Raw genomic sequence first — 18,722 nt, forward strand, 5'->3', positions numbered from 1 at the left:
TGCTGGCAGGCAGCTCGCTCTGGAGAGAAGGGTCTTGGAATTTTTTGTTCTTTGCCCTTGCCTGTCCAGCTGCCCGCTTTTCCCAGTGCAGAATTTATGATCCTGGACATATCCATTGGTGCATCTCCAGAGAGGAGATGGTGGCTAGGGATGAGAAGAGGCGAGTGAGAGGCCTGGGATGTGGTGGTGGTGGTGGTGTTGGAGAGGCACAAGAGGGGTGGGAAAATTTGTAAGGCTAAAATGGAAGGAGGGCAAGTCAAAGGAACAAACATGACAAGCACCAGGTGGAGAGGCAGTTCTGTCCCTGCTTGTGCAGACAGGTAGGGGGGCAGAAGGAGATGTGACTTGGCTGCAAGAAGTTGCACAAGGCCACAGGAGAAAGGAGATGAGAGCTGTGAACCCAGGCACTGGAAGGGTGTGAGCAAGAGAGCACATGGTGGGAAAAGAGCTGAGGAAGGAGCTGGAGTAAAGTCCAGTCCAAAAGGCCTCGGGGAGATAGGCATCGTGGAGGGGAGAGTGCTGAGCAGTGGTGCACGTCAGGTGGAGGCACAGGGCAGCCTGCTGAGCTGCTCAGGTGTGTGGGAACTGGCAGCTCTCTCTCCCAGGATTAGCTGACGTGCTGGTGGGGCGGGCCGGGCTCCGGCTGCTCCGCGGGGACCGGGAGCCTTTGTGCTTTGTTGCTGAGCATGGGCTTTCAGAGCTTTATTGCAGGAAGGCCTTTCCCAGCGCTGTGTCAGCTCTTTCTGCTCTGCCAGCCTCCCTGCTCTTGCCATGGGGCATGGGTCCCCTCCCCTTGACTTGGGGGGTGAAGCAGAGCAGCTGTGTGAGAGCCAGGCGGAGAGGGAGAGCTGGGAGCAAAGGCACGCAGTTGTTCCCATCCCACTGCTCTGGTTTGCAGCCCTTTTCCTGGAGAACCAAGGGGCTGGCTGCAGCTGAGGCTGTTTGCAAGGTTGAAGCACGGGCAGCAAGATCTTTTGGTCTGGTCTGGTGTTCATCTCTGGGTTTTGCTGTCTGTTCAGTCTGTGGCCCATCATTGGCCTCTGCTTTTCGTTCCTCATTTTCTGTGAGGAACACCTGGAACAAATAAGGTCTTGCTTAGGGCCTGTGTGTGAATCCCAGTGGTGGCTCAAGGAACAGGCTTCCCAAACCATAACAGAGAACAAGTGGAGCATCAGTGGATCAGGCCCTTTGGGAAGGAGCTTTCGTTCAAGTGGGTCCCGAGGCTGCTTTGTGCTCTGTTTACCCGAGGAGGGAACACTGCCCAGGCAAGAGAAGGCAGCCCTGCTTTATCCCAGAGGCATCTCCACTGCCCTGACCCAGTGAAGGGCTGGCTGGAGACCTCACTCAAGGCATTGAGTGGTCCTGGGATCACAACATCCCTGCTGCCCCTGCTGTGTGCTGGCTCTGGGGATGCACCAGTGACCCCGAGAAAGGGCCTCCTGTGTGTTTTCCATTTGCAAGCCAAAGCAAAGCCCATTTTGGTTTTTTCCATGTTTGAGAAGGCTTTGGCTGAGAGCCAGCCCAGGCCAGTTGTGTGCTCTGCCATCTCCCAGTCAGATCCCATACAGCTCCTGGCTGGGGAAGGGGTGCTTGGGTGGTGCAGTTCCTCTTGGGGTTCCCTCCACCCCATCCCGGTGTTATCTCAACCCTTTCATGTGCAGCCATGTCACCTGGAGCTGTAATCTTGCCTCATCTCTTTTCTCTCTCATCTCTCCCTTTTCTAAGTCCCCTTCCCCCTGTGCTGGAAACTCAGAGTCCTCTAATCCCTGTGGTGCTCCAGCTCCACATTGAAGTGGGGCAGGGCTGAATCAGTGGATGACAGAGGGACCTCCAGTGAAAGTCTGGATGTCACAGGAAGTTCGTGGGGGTGACTCACAGGAGCCCACTGACTCACTGGAGACCACTCCTTCCCAGCAGTGGGCTTCAAGCCATTGGAGTAAACAGGGTGAGGCAGGCACTGTGCTCTTGGAAGAGCAGCACAGCACTGATTTATATGCCTGGCAATCGATACAAAGCCTCCCTGGCAAGAAGAAAAGGTACCTAACCCCAACATCTTGGCCAGGCGCCACCTCACACCTTTGCTTCTTGCCACCTGAAATTCCCCCGCTGGGATTTTTAGGAGCTTCTCTCCCATTTCCCACCCTGCCTGTAACGCACCTGTGGCTGTTGGAGGCAGCTTGTGTGGCGTTTCAGACCTCGTTTTCCACTTAAAAATAGGGGAAGACTTGAGAGGTGAGCTCAGAAATACCAGGGGAGAAATCTGTAAGTGCCAACAAGTGGGAAGTTTTGAGCTCCTGTTCCATCCTGTTTTTCCCCTCATAGAAAGTTCTTGGACATCTGTTTGTAGTGTCTGTGAGGCGTGTGGGGCCACGTGTGGGACATCATTGGCCATTGCCAAGGTGCTGTCTCGAGCTCAGGTGATTTTTGCAGGGTCTTTGCAGGTTGAAAGCGATGCGTCGATTTGTCCTTCTGTAAGACCCGGCTGCTGTGACCCTTCAGTTTGGTTCTAAGTGATGCAGAGACTGTCAGGAGTGATCCCTCTGACATTTGCATCAGTCATGATATTGCCACACCAAAGGGTGGCTCATCACACTCCTGCCAAGGGCTGTTTCAATGCCCCGGGGGCGAGATGAGTATCAGGGAACAGGAGGGGGAGAAATTGGTGAGAGGCTCAGCAGAGGCAGGGTTGTGCAAAGCAGCGTGGAGTTCACAGGGTTGTTAACAAAGAGGCATTGAACGGAGGCTCAGTGTTGTGTCAGAGCTCACAAGTGCCTGGAGATCATTTCCAGAGCTTTCTATATGGGGGAGCAAGAACCAGATCTGCAAGTGTGGGAGCCTCGACGTAACAGCACCGACCGGGCTCTTGGGAGAAAGGGTTTTCAGGGTCAAGAGCCACCACCTGCCACTTTGTCTGCTCCTTCCCCACTGCCCCTCACACCCAGGGAGTCCAGACCTTCCTTCCCAGCCCGCTGCCTCAGGGCAGCCCCAGCTCTGCACGGTGCCCCCGAGGCCTTGCACGACCTGGTAGAATATCTGGGTTTGGGATCGTGGGGAAAGGCATCAACACAAACCACTTCAGAGGCCAAGGTGGAGGAGTAGGATCTCAGAGGTCTCCACTAATGAGGCCTTGGCACCAACATGTCTTTGGCACACAAGCTGGGCCTTTTTGGTCCTTGACAAAAAAAAAAATAACACCACAAAACCTAATGAATAAAAACGCAACCCAGGCAAGCTGCAACCCATCCAGCTAATCCTTCCTCGTGTGCTGGCTGCCCCTGGGAGGTGTCAGCACGGATTGGTGGGCACTGGGAGATCTGGCACGGGACGTGCCAACAGCAGGATGCATCCCAAGCCTTTTCTCTGCTGCACCAACCACACACAGATCGCTCAGCAGGGAAGAACCGAGGCGAATCCCAGCCCTGCACTCACACACACACACACACACATCCAGTTTAATGTGTTCAACCCTCTCCAGAGGCTGATTAGTGATTTTATTTTCCCCTCCTCTCCCGGCCCTGCGTGCTCGTTGCCATCAATTATCTGTGCATTTGCCCTGATGAATTATTGAGTGTGTAACGGGGCGAGGGAAGACCCGCCAGCCCAGCCCAGCCACCTTGCAAACAACTGCTCCCAAGAGCGTGGCAGCACTTTTGGTTTGCCCTCTGCCTTCTGCTCTAGGGTGGGGAGCACGGGAAGCTGAACATAAAGAGTTCATCCTCTCTTGCAAAAGAGCCATGAGTTATTCAGCCACCTGGAAAGGAAACACCATTTCCGTGCAGTGTTTGGGGTTTTTCAGGGTATTTTTTTTTTGTTTGTTTTGTTATTTCTTCTGCTGGGTGTCATTTTTTTTTTCCCCCTCCCTTTTCCCCTGAAGCCTCGAGAAAGTTTGGAATGTGTTTTTGTTGAAGCTGGTACGTGTAGGGGCCTGAATCCCAGCTCTGGCAGCATTTGGTTGTTGGCAAGCAGCGCTCACTGAACTGGCACCAGCTTTTTCCCTGGCCAAAAGTCTGGCTCTTTACACTTGGGGAGAGGGTTCTGCTGGACCATTCTGGGGCCTGGTTCAGGATCAGCTCCAAAAATTCACTTCCTCTCCAATTTTTGTCCAAGTCCAGTCTGCATGGATGCATGGATCCCATGGCAGGGAGAAGGTGGAAGAGGGAGGGTAGCACTGGGAATTGTTGCTACCACTCAAGGTCAAGAAAAATCACTTGATTTTTAAAAGGATCAGTTCATTAATTTGCAGGGAAATCACAGCATAAAGGAAGGGCATGGTAATGACTGAAGTGAGGGTATGGATTGATCTTTCCTGTGCTGTATATCGCATTCCCTGCTAGGTTGGCCGACTGTAACCTTATTTAAGGGGCACAGCTTAGGTGCAGTTAGATGTCCCACGAGGGAGAGACAGGCTGTCTGCCCTTCTCCAAGGAGAAGCTGGTGGCTTTCCATCCTCTCCTCTCTGGAGTTTTGCTCATCTCTTGCTCTTCTGGCACCTCGAGGAGACGCCGGGGCCACTGCTTCCCGAGCCTCTTTGTTGGGATGTGGAAATCCCGGTTCAAAGGGATCCCCTGGGGCCTTTGTGGGGGGTCAGGGAGCTTGTGTGGGAGCAGAGCCAGCTGTGCCATCGCCCCAGCCCTGGGCAGGCTCTACCTGGGGGCACGAGCCCTTCATGAAAGGGGTGCTGATGAATCCGCTCTCCCCCAGCCCTGGGGGAAGGAGGGGGAGCTGAGCACACCTCCAGCCAGGCAGTGCTGAGGAGGGTGGTGGGCTGTTCCCAAGGCCCTGGCTACGTGCTGGAATTGCTCCCCAGCAAGCTCCCACATGCTCTGGGAGGCTCTGAAGGCTTCAGAGCCAGACTTTGCTTGGCAAAGCTGTTCCTCACCTCCGCGGGTGTGGGCAACGCCACAAGAGGCTCGCTCACCTCCAGGCTGCGAGGAGCAGCATATGCTGCAGGGCATGTTGGACACATGTCCCCCCTCCCCATCCACCCATTCTTTCCTCAAATCCCAGCATGACATCATCTAAACCCAGGCAATGCCCTCATTTCATCAGGAAGGGCATTGTGGGCACAGACCAGGCTGGTGTCAGAGAAGTCCTTCACCGTGTCCTACTGCTGGGACATCCTCCAGTGGAGAAACATGGTCCAGATATGACTTTTTCAGAGCAGCAACATCCCTTCCCTCTGGTTTCAGGAGGGAAAACCATGGCAAAAATGTCCCTGGCTACACTGGGAGGGGAGAGGTGCACCCTGCCAGCTGGGCTGAGCCTCAAAGGACTCGTGCATGCAGGCACATGAGGGCACCAGTGCTTTGCTGTGGCTGTAAAGCAGCTCTGGAAAACATTCCTCAGCACCCAGCTGCAGTGCTGGGGTGTGGGGCAAACCAGGGCTTGGCTCAGGGAAGGGGGCAAGTCCACACAAAGCTCTGGAGGCCGAGTTTCGGTCGGAACTGCTGATGGCTGTGGTCAGCTGGTGGCGTCTCCTGGCCGGGCTGGGCTGTTGAGGCTTGTCCTCGGGGTCACAGGAAGGAGAAGGGGAGAGGGAGGAGGCGTAGATGAGATGTGGGGATTGGGATGAGGCTGAGAGCAGCAGGCACGGAGTGAGAGGGCAGCGTGGAGCCTGCGTGTTTGTGGGTGAGGAGACTTCAGTCTGCCTGCACTTGTGCGTGTGTGAAACTGCGGGAGGGGAGCCTTGCTCAGGTTCACTGGAGGAGTCCCAGGTACACCTGCCAGGGATCTGTGGGGGCTGACACTGAGCAGTTCACTCTGGCCTGGCACAGGGAGCCCATTCATCCCCTGCAGGAGCAGGGCAGGGTGACATTTCAGTCAGAAGATGCTGTCTGGTTTCTCTCCCTGTGCGTTTTTCTTTCCCCTGCCTCTCTCTCTTTCGTTACCCCTTCATGTTGCTCACTCTTTGTACATCTTTCTCTCTTTATTATCCCTTTCTTTCCTTTACTCTCAGGCTCCCAGAATACATCCAATTCCAGATTCTGCCAGAAGCAGGGAGCAAAACCCGCTTTTCTTGTTCTTACCACCTTGCTTCTCCGTTGTATTTATCATATAAATACTGGCTGTATAATTACCAGAGTATTATCTCTAAATGTACAGATTGGGAAAAGACACAGTGGCAGCAAAGATGAATGTCAGGGTCAGTCTGGTGGGAAACATTTTTCTCCATCTGTCAGGGGAGGAATCAAGAACCAGAAGGACTGTCACGAACTCCAGCCACCACTTTTCCCAAGCCCCCTTTCATCTTTACTCCACAGAATCAAGATGGAAAGTTCCTAAATTCTGCCACTTTGGGGTTAAAAAGGGTCACAGAAATGATCTAGATGATGCAGGTAGATGTTGCAAGGTGTATGGGCAGTGCTGTAAAGTGACTCTTAAACGGGAATTACTGCTGCCCTGCAATGAGGGCTGAGTCTGCAGCTCCTTTAATTACTGATGCAGTTCCAGTGGGATTAAATGGATGTGTGAGTGTGTGTTAACATATGTTAGGATGTGCTGTGCTGATAAATATCAGCCCTTTAACATGCCTCCAGATACACATGCCCTGCATATTTACCATAACTGAGCTGGTGTCACCCAGAGCTGAAGACAAAAGGAAGGAAAGCATTATTGATCCAAACTTCTGGTGATCGAGAGCCCTGGTTTGGCTGACTGTGGTGAAGAGTGAGCACCAGTTGTGGGGAAGAAGGTGTTTATGAACACCTGATTGAAAGGAGTGAAGGTGCAGGTGGATGCAGAAGGTACTGAGCACCTGTAGCCATAGACTGTTCTTGTGTCAGCCGTGCCAGGAAGCAGCAAACAGGATAAATAAGGGATTCCATGAGCCTGATGCCCCATAACCTTGTTGTTTCTCTCTTTCCCTGTCTGGGCAGGGCACACACACTCATGCCTTCCCCTTCCATTGCAGGACTGCGAGCTCAGACCGTCCTGGTCAATGACACCGTGTCGGGGTTCATCGGCACAGACGTGGTCCTGCACTGCAGCTTCACCAACCCCCTCCCCAATGTGAAGATCACGCAGGTGACGTGGCAGAAGGCCACCAACGGCACCAAGCAGAATGTGGCCATCTACAACCCTGCCATGGGGGTGTCCATCCTCTCCCCCTACAAGGAGAGGGTGACGTTCCGGAACCCCTCCTTCAAGGATGGCACCATCCAGCTCTCCCGGCTGGAGCTGGAGGATGAGGGGGTTTACATCTGTGAGTTCGCAACTTTCCCCACCGGCAACCGGGAAGGGCAGCTGAACCTCACTGTGCTGGGTAAGACTTTGGAGGGGTGAGCCCTTTGCCTCCAGCTCGGCAGGTCTGGAGGAACCTGAGGCTCGTGTCCCCGGAGCTCAGGGCAGAGGGGGATCTCTGGGTGTAAATTTTGCCTGGGATGAGCTTTCAAGCTGATTGGGAAGAAGTGGAGTGCAGGGAGCCCAGGGCAGGTGGCTCGCTGAGCTGTCACACCTGCTCTTCTCCCCAGGCCTCAGTTCCCCTTTTCCCCCCATCTACACTCTTAAAGCAGGTGCAATAACAGCAGCCAGTCCCCTGTGGGAGTGGTGAGTTTTAATGAGCTTGTAACTGCCAAGTGAACAGAAAGAAAAGACAAGAGAGAGATCCTAAGCACCAGCAGAGCTTGTCCATGGAGCTTAGGGTTGGGAAGGAACAGACCCACCCAAGGTCTACGTGACTTGTTTGCTCTCCAATTTCAGCTTCTTTCTAACATAGGGCTGAAAACCTCTGGCAGGAAAGGATTGACTTCCCACTGTGGGCACCTCCACCATTCTTTCCCCAGAGATGCTACAGGTGGATGGTGCAAGGTGCACAAGCACTGCTGTAAAACAACTCTTATAGGGGAATAATTGCTGGCAATCATCAAGGACTCACCCCAAGGTCTGTCACACTGGTGCCAGATGTCTCTTGGGATGCAGTAGGCGGGGTAGCATTGGTTTGCTGACCATCTCTTAATTGATAAATTGTTAACTGTGCCCTTTTCTTTCTGCCCTTCCTCGCAGCCAAGCCCACGAACTGGATGGAGGGCACCAAGAGGCCGCTCATCGCGAAGTCTGGCAGGACAGAAAAGATCCTGGTGGCCACCTGCACCTCCTCCAACGGGAAGCCCCCCAGCACTGTCACCTGGGACACCAAGCTGAAGGGGGAGGCGGAGTTCCAGGAGATCAGGAACAGCAACGGCACCTTCACGGTGATCAGCCGGTACCGGCTGGTGCCCAGCCGGGAGGCCCATCGGCAGCAGCTCATGTGTGTGGTCAACTACCAGCTGGACAGGTTCACTGACAGCATCACCCTCAACGTGCAGTGTGAGTGGGCCTGGGCAGGGCCTGGAGCAGGGCTGGGGGCAGGGCTGGGGGCAGGGGTCAGTGCCCAGTCCCTGCGGTGTGTGCGGGATGAAGTCTGGGATAGAGTCTGGCAGAAGAGAATTTTCGGAAGGGGAAATGTTGGTCTGGTGGAGGATGCTCTCTTTTATTTTGAGAGTGAAAACTGAAGTGATCCCCTTGGAATAATCATATGTTTTCTCCTTTTCACACCTTCTCTCTCTGCCTCTGCCACATCCCTTTTGCTCCCCTCCCTCACACTTCTTGTCCTGTCATCTTTGCCTCCTTGCAATCTCTCTCCTTCTCCCACCCCTGCCCCCTCATCTCTTCCTGTTTCATTTTCTCCTCCTTGCTTTTCCACAACTCTTTCCTTTCCTTTTCCCTCTGTCCTCTCCTTTTTTCCCTACTGCTTTTCCCTCTCTTCCACCCTTCCCCCTGCAGATGAGCCAGAAGTCACCATCGAGGGCTTTGATGGCAACTGGTTCCTCAACCGCAAGGATGTGAAGCTGATATGCAAATCTGATGCCAACCCCCCAGCTCACACCTACGAATGGAAGCTGTAAGTGCCTCCAGTGCCTCTGCTCTCAGCAGCACATGTCACCTTCCAAGAGGGCCAGGGAGCCTCTGCAGACACCTCACTCACCCTCTGGTCAATTAGGGCCCAGTCCCATTAGTGTCAGCGGTGTCACTCCAAGGTAGAACCTGTGCCTGTGATGAAACTTGCTGCCAGCAGCACTGCAGCCTCAATATCCAGGAAAACTTCCTGTTCTCACCTCACTGGGATAATGTTCTGCCCTGGTGACGTGAAGCAGCTGAGATGTGACAAGGTGATTAATTTGCCCAGCCACCACCAAGTGCTTCGGTAGCAGAGCTGGAAAATAACCCAGGATTTCCCTGCCTTAAAGGGGCACAGATAGCACAAAATTTGTCTGTGTGTGAACAACCTTTCCCTGGAATCAGTTCCAGGAGATCCCCACGTGACTGACATTAAACAGAACCAATTCCTCATCCTCCAGGGTTTCAGCTTTTGGCTGAAAACACTAAAGAGACATGAAAAGTGAGTGAGGGGTGTCTGGGGAGTCAGATGGGAATTGATACAACCTGATGTGATTCTCTCTGCTGCTCTCTCTCTTCTCTAAGCACTCATGTAGCTTTAAAAGAGAAAGATCAAATGGATTCTTTCTTCTTTTCAGCTGGCATTTGTCATCAGGAAAGAGGCTCTCCACATGGCTTTGCAAGGAGCATATTCTCTCTCGTTTCTCTTCCCAGATCAAACTGTTCAAAGTGAAAGTCTGAAGAGGATTGTTTTTCTTGCCTTTTTTCTAGTCCTCATCCCCAGCTCTCTCCATCTGTTGGTTCTGCCAGTCTGGCTTAAACTCTGAGGGGCTCTTTGGGCTCCTCATAACATTTCCAAGAAAGCCTCAGAGGCCAAGATGCACCCACGGCAGAAAAGGTGCCACTTGAGGCTATTTTTGTGCTCAGATGTTCCTCTTCCCCTTCCTGGAGGTCAGGAAGCAATTACTGCTGCTGCTGTTTTGCTCCTGCCTGGAATGTAAAACCCAGCAGTGCTTTCCTCCCCTCCCATTTGGGTGGTGATGAGCAACAGTCAGGGGAGCTGTTAGAGGAGGCAGTGGCTTTCTTTAGCATCCCACCCCGCATGATGTGCCCTTGTCTCTGTAGATTCAGGGCTCTGTAGGACCAAGGGTGAGGTGTTCTGTTCTTCCATCAGTTCTGGGATCACTGGATCGGTGGAGCTGGGAAAGACTAAAATGTTTGCTCTTGGTGTGTGCCTGTGTGTGCATGTAGACATGCAAAATAACTGCATGTGCATTTAGGCACTTCTTTACAATCCTAATTATACCCCCGTTATTCCCTTTTGTTTCTTACAAATTGCTGACAATATGTGCACATTTGGGTCGGGAGGAGGGGAAGGAATTACTTGAGTAATTTTTAATTGCCTAAGAGAAGTAATTACTTTACTTTGCTTCAGTAATTAAGGATAACCAGGCCATGTGTGTCTTTTCCTAACACACAGGGGCTTTTTATATTATTTTTTTTGTATCTGCCTTTGTTCATTTATTCTAGTTTTGCATTATTCCAGCCTCACACTTGCTGTTCTGACACGGGCAGGTCATAGATGGCAGGGCTTTAAATCAACACTGTTCTTTTAGAGCCTGAGTTGCAATTAACACTGGCTGATGAGCTGCCCAGGAGTGTTACATGGGCAGGAAATTGGAGCTGAGCAGGGTCAGGTTGTGTCCTTTTCCTGGCCGCATCAAGGGGTGCCTTCCAGACAGCACCACCAGCTCCTGGACCTGCCCAAAAGCAGCCCCAGCGTGTCGGTGCCTCCTCTGCGACACCGGGTGTCACCTCTGGGGCCAACCACGCTCTTTGTGTCCCCTCCCCAGGCCAAACGGGACTCTGCCAGGGAGCGTGGAAATCCAGAACAACACCATCTACTTCAAAGGGCCCGTGTCCTACAGCGTGGCCGGCACCTACGTCTGCGAGGCCACCAACGCCATCGGCACACGCTCGGGCCTGGTGGAGGTCAATGTGACAGGTAGGACCACACCTGGTGTGCTCTGGAACACGGTGACGAGGAGCTGGGGAGGGAGAGTCGCATCTCCTCAGCCTCAGGTGGTGCAGAGGGTGCAGGGGGGAGGTTCTTTGCTCTGTTCTGGTGTTGCGCTGGTTTGCCGTGGATTTTTTTTCCCCTCCATTTCCTCGTGTTGTCTTTTCCTTTCTTGCACCAAGGTACGTTCTAGTTTGTTTCCCCCTTGTCTGTCTGCTTCGGATTCAGAGAGATCATTGGGCGTGTTAAAAGCGAAGACATGTCAGGGAGATATTTGTTGGAAGGGAGAAGAAGGGGTAGGATGAGGATATGGGCTGCCACCGAGGCTGCAAGGCGTGAGATGGATGAGTCATTTGTGCAGGATGATGTCTGGTGTTTCTGGTGTTAGGTAACCCTCATGATTTTTCATCTGAGCTCCTTCCACTGCCCTGTTGGTCTGTGCGCTGGCTCACCTGGCTGATTTCTCCAGTGGGCACTGGAGTGGCTTTGTCTGGGCTCCAGAAAGGAGTAACATCACAGGGTGCAGGCATTGGGACACTGGTGCTATGTGATGTCATCTGAGGCAGAAGGAATTTGATGACTTGCAAATCGGCTTAGACACAGGAACAAGGAAGAGACCTGTGGAGAAGTTTAGGTAGTGTCAGGGAGAGAAAGGGATGTCAAGAAATAGCTGAAAGAAAAGAAATACCATATGGCAATGGCCTCATTTCAGGAGAGTCAAAGTGACATTGCAAGGCATCACCCAAGGAGAAAAGTGGCTGTTGGTGCTTTGAGAGCAGGAAAGGGAAGTTTACCCCATTCCTTTGGGGTAAAAGGACAGATTTGGTTTATCAGTGGGTTAATGACAGGCAGTGCCCAGCAGTTGTGGGTTTCAGGGGAGCTGGAAGTACCTCAGTGCAATGAGGTCTGGGCTGCAAACACCCCAGTCACCCTGTGAGCTGGATGGGGCCACTGGGGGCTTCCCAGGGAAATACAGGGCAGGTTCCTGGGGTTGTTAGTCCTTCCTGCTGCCCACCTCGAGGCAGTCAGAGCCCTGCTGTGCTGCCAGCAGGCACCCCTCAGAGCCACCCCAGTCCTTGGAGAGTTGTTTAACCCGAGTGTGATGGAATGGGGTTCTCAGGGGGGCTGAGCTCCAGCCCCCTCCACCCGCTTGCTGTGGTGGTAAATGCTGAGCAAGCATAAATATGAGCCCAGGGCAGCTAAAATGAGCAATAACTCTGTGTTTGGCACCCTCACCACCTCAGTTCCCCTCTCTGTAACATGGGTAAACCAGGCTAATCTTCCTCTATCCAAGTGCTTGGAGGTCAATGGATGGGACGTGCTAATTAGATGCTAATTACCCAGTATTTATTTATGATCATTATCACTGTAGCAGGCCTTTAATTCACACCTCCTGTCCTGGATCCTTGCCTGCTGAGTGTTCTTGGTGCATGCTTTTCTCTGGGGGCTGTTTCCACAGCTAAAGGCAGTGGGAGAACAAAGCTCTCATTGCCCAACCCTCCCAAGTGCCTGAAGCCAGGGGAAGGTCATGGCCAAAATCAGCTGCTGGCCATGCCATGGGAGTTGCCACCAAAGGCACAGCGTTCCTGGGACAGTGCAGGCAGTGCCTGGAACAAGCTGAGCTGACTCCCTTCGGCGATAGAAACGCATCCCACGCAGTAACTCGAACACTGGCTCACATTTGGAACAGTGAGCAGAGGGCAAAAGCCTCCAAACCCAGCCCCCAGTCACAGAGTAGGTGGTGGAACAGTTATTGCAGAAGATTTTGAGAGTGTGTCTCAGCACCACAGCACCCCTGCACCAACTCACCTGCACAGGCACAGGCTCCCCTGGGGACGAGGGGCTGTGGGTTCCCCCTCGGGGTTTTGGAAGTGTGTCCCTTCCTGGTGGTTCTTCAGAGGGCTGGCAGAGCACTGTTCCCACGCTCCATCAGCACAGAGCTGGCAGAGGAAGTGGGGACTGGCAGGATTTTGGGGTTTGGGTTGGTGTCTGCCTGCCTGTAATCTCAGTTTATTCCCAAAGGTCCGAACTGTGGGGTTGAGGTTAAACGAGAGGGAATGAAGGGCACACCCACTGCTGCCCTGACAGGAGGGATTAGCAGCCAACCCAGTAGGCCAGGCCTCCACCACATTAAAAAAAAAAAAAAGCCTTTAATAATTCATGGGATCTGAATATGTTTATCCAGCTCTCCCTCAGGACCGATTAGGCCAGTGCTGGGGAGGGCTGAGCCCTCCTCGCTCAGCTATTACAGGTACATTTGTTTGGGTCTTGCAGGCAATTTAGGGATTGTCAGTGGACCACGAAACCTCTTTCAAGAGCTGCATGCAATAAATGGAGTTCAATCTAGCGAGCAGCCAGCCTTGGGAGGGAAAAAAAAAAACACAACACAGAAGGCTGATGCAGAGAAAACCCTGCAGCAGCTTTTCCCCCTTCTTACCTCCCTATATCCCCCCCTCCTGCCACCCAAAATCCTTCCTCCAGGCCCCAGAGAGGAGGAGTGCAGGGCTGGTTCTGGCCCCTGATGGGGAAGGAGACTTGTTCCGAGGGAGAAGGCTGAATGCTTCTGTTAGAGTTATAGCGCATTAAAGAGATTGATAAGTGGAAATTTAATATTTTATTCCAGCAATCTGTTCCTATAATAGCTTCCCCTGCCTTGCAGGACCTTTGTCAGTCGCAGCCCAGCCATGTAGTGTGACATGTCACTGTTTATTGCAGGCGGGTGGGGGACATAATGAAAGGCTGTGGTTGGAGGCTGCAGGTGTGTGGGGTGTGGGGGTCCTGCACAGGGGGCTGCTCGTGGCCATACACACCTGTAGGGCCCTAATTTGTGTCCTGGCCACGGACATGGCACGTGTGTGACCCCATTTGTATCCTTGATCATGGACACACACCCCTGTGTCACCCTGATGCTCCTCCTGGCTGTGGAAATGGGCTTCCCAGAGGGAATGCCCTGCTGCACACTCACCTGTGTGTGCAGGAACAAAACACCAGTGCATTTGCACGTGTGAGTGTGCATGTGTTTATGAACATGTGCTTTTCTGTGTGCAGCAGAGCAGGCACATCCCCTGTGCATGTCTGTACATATACATTTGTGTGTGTGTGTGTGTGCAGGGGACGTTCACCCGCTTGTGTACTGCCTTCAGCACAAGGAGGGAGATGTTACAGCATCTCTTCTCCTCATGGACCTTCAGAGGAGAGCTGGGGGAGCAGGGAGAGGCTGTGCCAGCCCTGGCCTTGGGGGGAAGGAAAAGCTGGCAGGGGCTGATCACCACCCCCCCAGTTTGCTTGGCTTGCAGCAGGGAGTTATTTACACACCAGCAGTGATCTCGTCCCAGCAAGGTCACTGCAAACAGCCCCTGGGCTGGCTGGAACCCTCTGCCGTGCAGCAGCAGGGCTTTGCTGAGGCTCAGAGCACACAGGGAAGGCCCTTTCTGGGAAGTCCTAAATCCCAAGCCTAAAGCAGGTGCTCCCAAAGCCTCGCCACCCACCGGCCAGGCAGCTTTAAGTGGCAGGATGTATGGCTGGGGGATGAAGAGGAACAAGCCTTGGGGGAAGGGGGGTGTCTGTCTGATGCTAATCTCCCGGAGTGTCTGCTGCATCCCGTCTGGTGGCATCTGTGCCAGCGGCCCCCGCGGGAGCAGGGCTTGACTGACAGGTGATAGGTGACCTGGTGGAGAGATTAGAACCTAAGACACGTTTGGCATCTGGCCTGGAAGCCGTCACACTCTTGAAATGCCAGTGGCAGCTGCTGAACTCCTGGATTAGTTGCCAGTGGTTTTTCCACCCCTCCACCACCTCCTCTCCCTCCGTCTGCGCAAGAAACCCCTGGAAGGGAGAGGAAGGGCGGGATCCCTTGGAGCTGGAGGTGGGCATACAGAGGTGCAGAGGGGAAGGGAAGAGGGCAGCAGTGCAATGGGCTTCTCAAATTCCAGGCTGAGGCAGGACCAGAGGTATCTCCTTATCTTCACTCGTGTACACAGCGCGGGGGGCAAAGTCCTGGGGTAATTTGGCGTGGACTCTTCCGGCAGGGAAAGTTTGCCATCAGCAATCTGCCTCTTAAAAAAAAAAAACAACACCCACATAGTCATTGCTGTGTTTGCTGAGGCCATCTGGGAACTGGGAAGCCCCATGAATCCATTGGAATTAAGGTTCCTGCTCCTCCCCAGAGCTGCTGCTCTCCCTGGCTTCCCATTGCGGCGGGTGTTTGGTTTTGCAAGGTAGAAGGAAATCCAGAGCCTTCCTCTGGAAGAGCTTCATGCAAGGAGCAGCTTGGGCTGACACGTGTCCAGAAGGTGATTTCTCGTGGAGTTTGACGTTTTCCTCAGTGCCTGTGGTTGCAGGGAGAAGTTTGGCTGGTGCTGGGTTTTTTCCTTGGTCTTTATGATTGAAGGCAGAAGGATGGAGATGTGCCTTCAAGAAGAAACGTGTCCACAAGAAGTAGAGTCTTTTAAAATATCCAAGCGGTGTGATGAGCAGAAGGGCTTTTGAAAGCTGGTTTCCCGTGGATCTGCATATCACAGAAGAATTACCTGGTGTCTAAAAATACACTTTTTCTGATCTGGGCCCGTCCTGCCCTTTGGGAGCAGCCTCTTGTCCTTGTGGGTTCTCTGATGTCTAATGAGGTTTAGTTCCCACCTCTGCCAAGGATCCCTCTCCAGCTTTCACCAAGAGCTTTATGAGAGGGCTAATTTTGGATCATTCTCCTTCCGTCAGATAGCACTGAAATTGGCCAGCAGGTTCAAAAGGCGTTAGGGAAGGGATGGATGGGCAGGTGGGATGATTTGCATGCGCCTCATTTTTACTGGAAGCCAGCCATTAGGAGGAGAGATGTGGGTTTTAAAAAGCCTCATTTTTGAGGCCACTCCAGCGATGGGGAGGGTTTGTCACTGCAGTGGCTGCTCTGCTGTGCCCAGGGGTGCTGCAGGGGGAAGGCAGGAGGTGCCTGGAGCCGTGGATGGAGGGATCAAAGAGAACCTGTGGGCTCGGCCGGGTGCCAGAGCAGAGCCCAGGGTGACCCCCCGGCGTTCCCAGCTGCTGTCCCAGAGGTCCAGCTCCTGGCACGGGGACAGGAAGCTGGGCTGAATGCAACAGCTGGCAGAGCCGGGCACGGGCAGATAGTGTTGCTGCTTTAATTCCTATTCATACAGCACTCCCTCTTTTTATGAGGGCTGGGGGGGTGGCAGGAGAGGGGGGAGGCTTTTTGTGCTGGCATTAAAGCCTGGCTTGTTCCCCCTCCCTCTGCTCTGCTGTCTCCTGTTTCTCCAGGCCGCTTTTCACAGTGGCTTTAATTCTCTCCAGACTCTTCCTAATGGATTTTTCACATGGGGGCCCCCAAGCACGCTCAGGAATCGCACCAGTTTCCAGAAATTTCACGCCCCCCTTGGACACAATAAGAGGGCTCCTTTTCCCACACTTGCCCCCTCCCTCCACAGGCTGTAACTCTTCTCTCTTTGCACCCCAGACACGAAACCAAGTGGTCAGACCTGTCCCAGTCATTAATTAACCTGGGAGCTGGGTGGGGGCACCCCGGCAGGGGCCAAGGCACAGGTGACACTCTGGTCCCCGCTCACCACCTGCCTTGGCACCGGGGCACCTTGTTGCAAGGCAGAGGCACAGCCCTGTCTGGGAACACTGCTGCCTTCCCAGGGAACATTCCTCCCTTCCTGGCTCATCCCACCCTCGCTGCTCCTGCAGCCTGGAGGCCACGGTGAGGGTCGCCAGCAGTGCCCACCCTGCTCCGGAGCCAGCGCCGGTCTGTGCCGCCATCCAGTGGCAGTGCTGGGCTCTGGAGTGGCCAGGATCCTTCCTCCCTGGACCACTGACCCCTCTGTTCTTCCTGTTCCCCCACACCGGGGTCTCCCACCTTCCCCATGGCATCCCCAGAGCCCCCCTCGTGCCCGCTCCGGAGGGACGCGGTGGGAGGAGACCGTGGCCAAGGAGGGGATGATTTCGGCTGCTGGCTTGTGATCTCCCCCGTCCTCCCTCTCCCTCTCTTCCCACAGTTCGGGTTTGTTTTCTCTGGCATGGGAACTGGGCCACTGCGAGGAGGATGGGGCTGGGATGGGATGGGAGCAGAAAATAGTTCCTTCCCCGAGCGACGTGTGAAGCCCAGGCGTGAGCTTGTGCTCGTGTCCACGGCGCTGGCAGTGCCAGGGGGGCGGCACGTGGGCAGGTGCTATCTCAGGGGTGGGCAGCACAAAGGGCAGGAAAAAATAAATATCTGTAAGAAAGGTAGGAAAAACATCCCCCCACCCCCACGCTTTTCGCTTCACTCGTCCAACCTGGACTGCTTAACGAGGCTTTTGAAGGGAAAAGTGGGCCAAGCTCCTTCAGAAATCGGGCACACACTGCCCCTCTCAGATCTGTGTTCCAGAGCAGGGAGGCAGAGGGATCAGTGGTGGCTTTTAGGGACGCTGCACACCACGTCTGGGTTCTTTTCAGGGGTGGATTTTTGTCCTGTGCACAAAACCAGCCTTGCTGTAGAGGAACAGCAGGGTGGGAAGAGGCTTCAGATCGGAGCTGTGGGAAAATAAAACATAGAGCCCCTGGGGACTGAGCTGCTTGCTGGTCTTTCCCTGCTCCCACTCAGCCTCCAGGTGGTCCCTGCTTTGTGCCCAGTTTTGGGAACTGGGCAGCACGGGGCTGCAGAGGCTGTGAGGGCAACGAGCAGCCTGGGGAGGTGGAAGGAGCAGTGTGGTTGAGGCCGAGCCCTCAGCAGCCAAGACTATGGACGTGACTTTTCCTGCTGTCCCTGCAGAGAGGTTTTGCATTAACCAGCTGGCTGTGACAAGCCTTCTGTTGATGCAACATGTGGTTTTGGCTTTCCAGAACCCAGCCCCAGCTCCCTGTGCTGAAAGACATGCCCTTGCTGCTGCTCCAAAGGCTGCCTTTGGAAAAATGCTGCCTCCTGCCTGCACAGCATCTTGCTCCTCGTTCTGGCTGCAGCAGGGACCCCCCCATCTGCCTGTCCCCAGCCCACTCTGCCCAGTGGGCTGCTCTCTGTGTGGGTTCAGCCTCATGAGGCTTTGCTCAAGGCAAGGCAGCACTGCAGAGACCAAGATGCTGTTGTCGTCTCAGGAAAGGCAGGAATAAATCAGCTTTCAAGCACAAATAATAAAAAAAAAAAAAAGCCCCATTTATGGATCAGGCCAGCAATTGCTCAAATTCAGTGCCCTTGTCCAAAATCTGCAGCTGTTTCAGGAACTGCCTCTGTTGGGGGGAAGCTCTTTTCTCCCCTCTTGCTCAGCTGCTGGGCTAAACTGTGCTGCAGAATCCCACTCCCTGCCAGCAGGGACATGAAGAGGGGTAGGAGGCAGACACTGCCTCATATCCCTTTGGAATCTGCTGCCTTTGAGCCCCTCCTTCCCCATCTCCCCATCCTGGCAGCTCTCTGGGAGGGCACGTGGAGGTTGCTGCTCGCCCTGCACCTCTCCTTGGCCGCTGGGGTAAAAAGTGAGGGACCAGGAGGCTCCAGAGCAGCACCAAAGGTTTGCAGCTCAGAGCAGGGCTGGCAGACAGGCCTTGGGGGTGGGAAAAGCAGTGGGAGAGGTCTGAGCCTGGTGTGCAAGGGCAGGGCTGCCATGGGGCATTAACCAGGCGCCTGCTGTCTAAACTCAGAGGCAGGTGAAGGACTGAGACAACCATGTGGTGCTTAATGCCTCGTGGACACGGGTGTTCAACAGGCACTGTGTGAAAGCTGAGTTTGGCCAGGGGCTGTAACTGTGCCCAGGGAGCGTCAGGAAGTTGATTTAAGTCCTGAATCAAACTTTATCTGTGCCAAAGTGTAGGTGTTGAACTGCATGAAAGGGAAGAGAGCTGCTTTCTCATCTCT

General features: G+C 53.9%; 1 protein-coding gene across 5 annotated transcripts in view; it reads left to right on the forward strand.

Moving 5' to 3' along the window:
• The window catches only part of NECTIN1 (nectin cell adhesion molecule 1), a 90,978-nt gene that overhangs the window by 33,730 nt on the left and 38,526 nt on the right, over positions 1 to 18,722 (forward strand). For all 5 annotated transcript variants that reach the window (XR_007629852.1, XM_050322963.1, XM_050322966.1 and 2 more), the window contains exons 2-5: positions 6,911 to 7,261; positions 8,002 to 8,304; positions 8,761 to 8,878; positions 10,728 to 10,879. Coding sequence is in view for 4 of the 5 variants with exons in the window: in XM_050322963.1 (XP_050178920.1) it covers positions 6,911 to 7,261; positions 8,002 to 8,304; positions 8,761 to 8,878; positions 10,728 to 10,879 (924 nt within the window). In the remaining variant the exon portion in view is untranslated. The remainder of the gene's footprint in view (positions 1 to 6,910; positions 7,262 to 8,001; positions 8,305 to 8,760; positions 8,879 to 10,727; positions 10,880 to 18,722) is intronic.

The sequence above is a fragment of the Myiozetetes cayanensis genome, unplaced genomic scaffold (assembly GCF_022539395.1).
Source record: "Myiozetetes cayanensis isolate MyiCay16 unplaced genomic scaffold, myiCay2020 scf29, whole genome shotgun sequence".
NCBI lineage: Eukaryota > Metazoa > Chordata > Aves > Passeriformes > Tyrannidae > Myiozetetes > Myiozetetes cayanensis.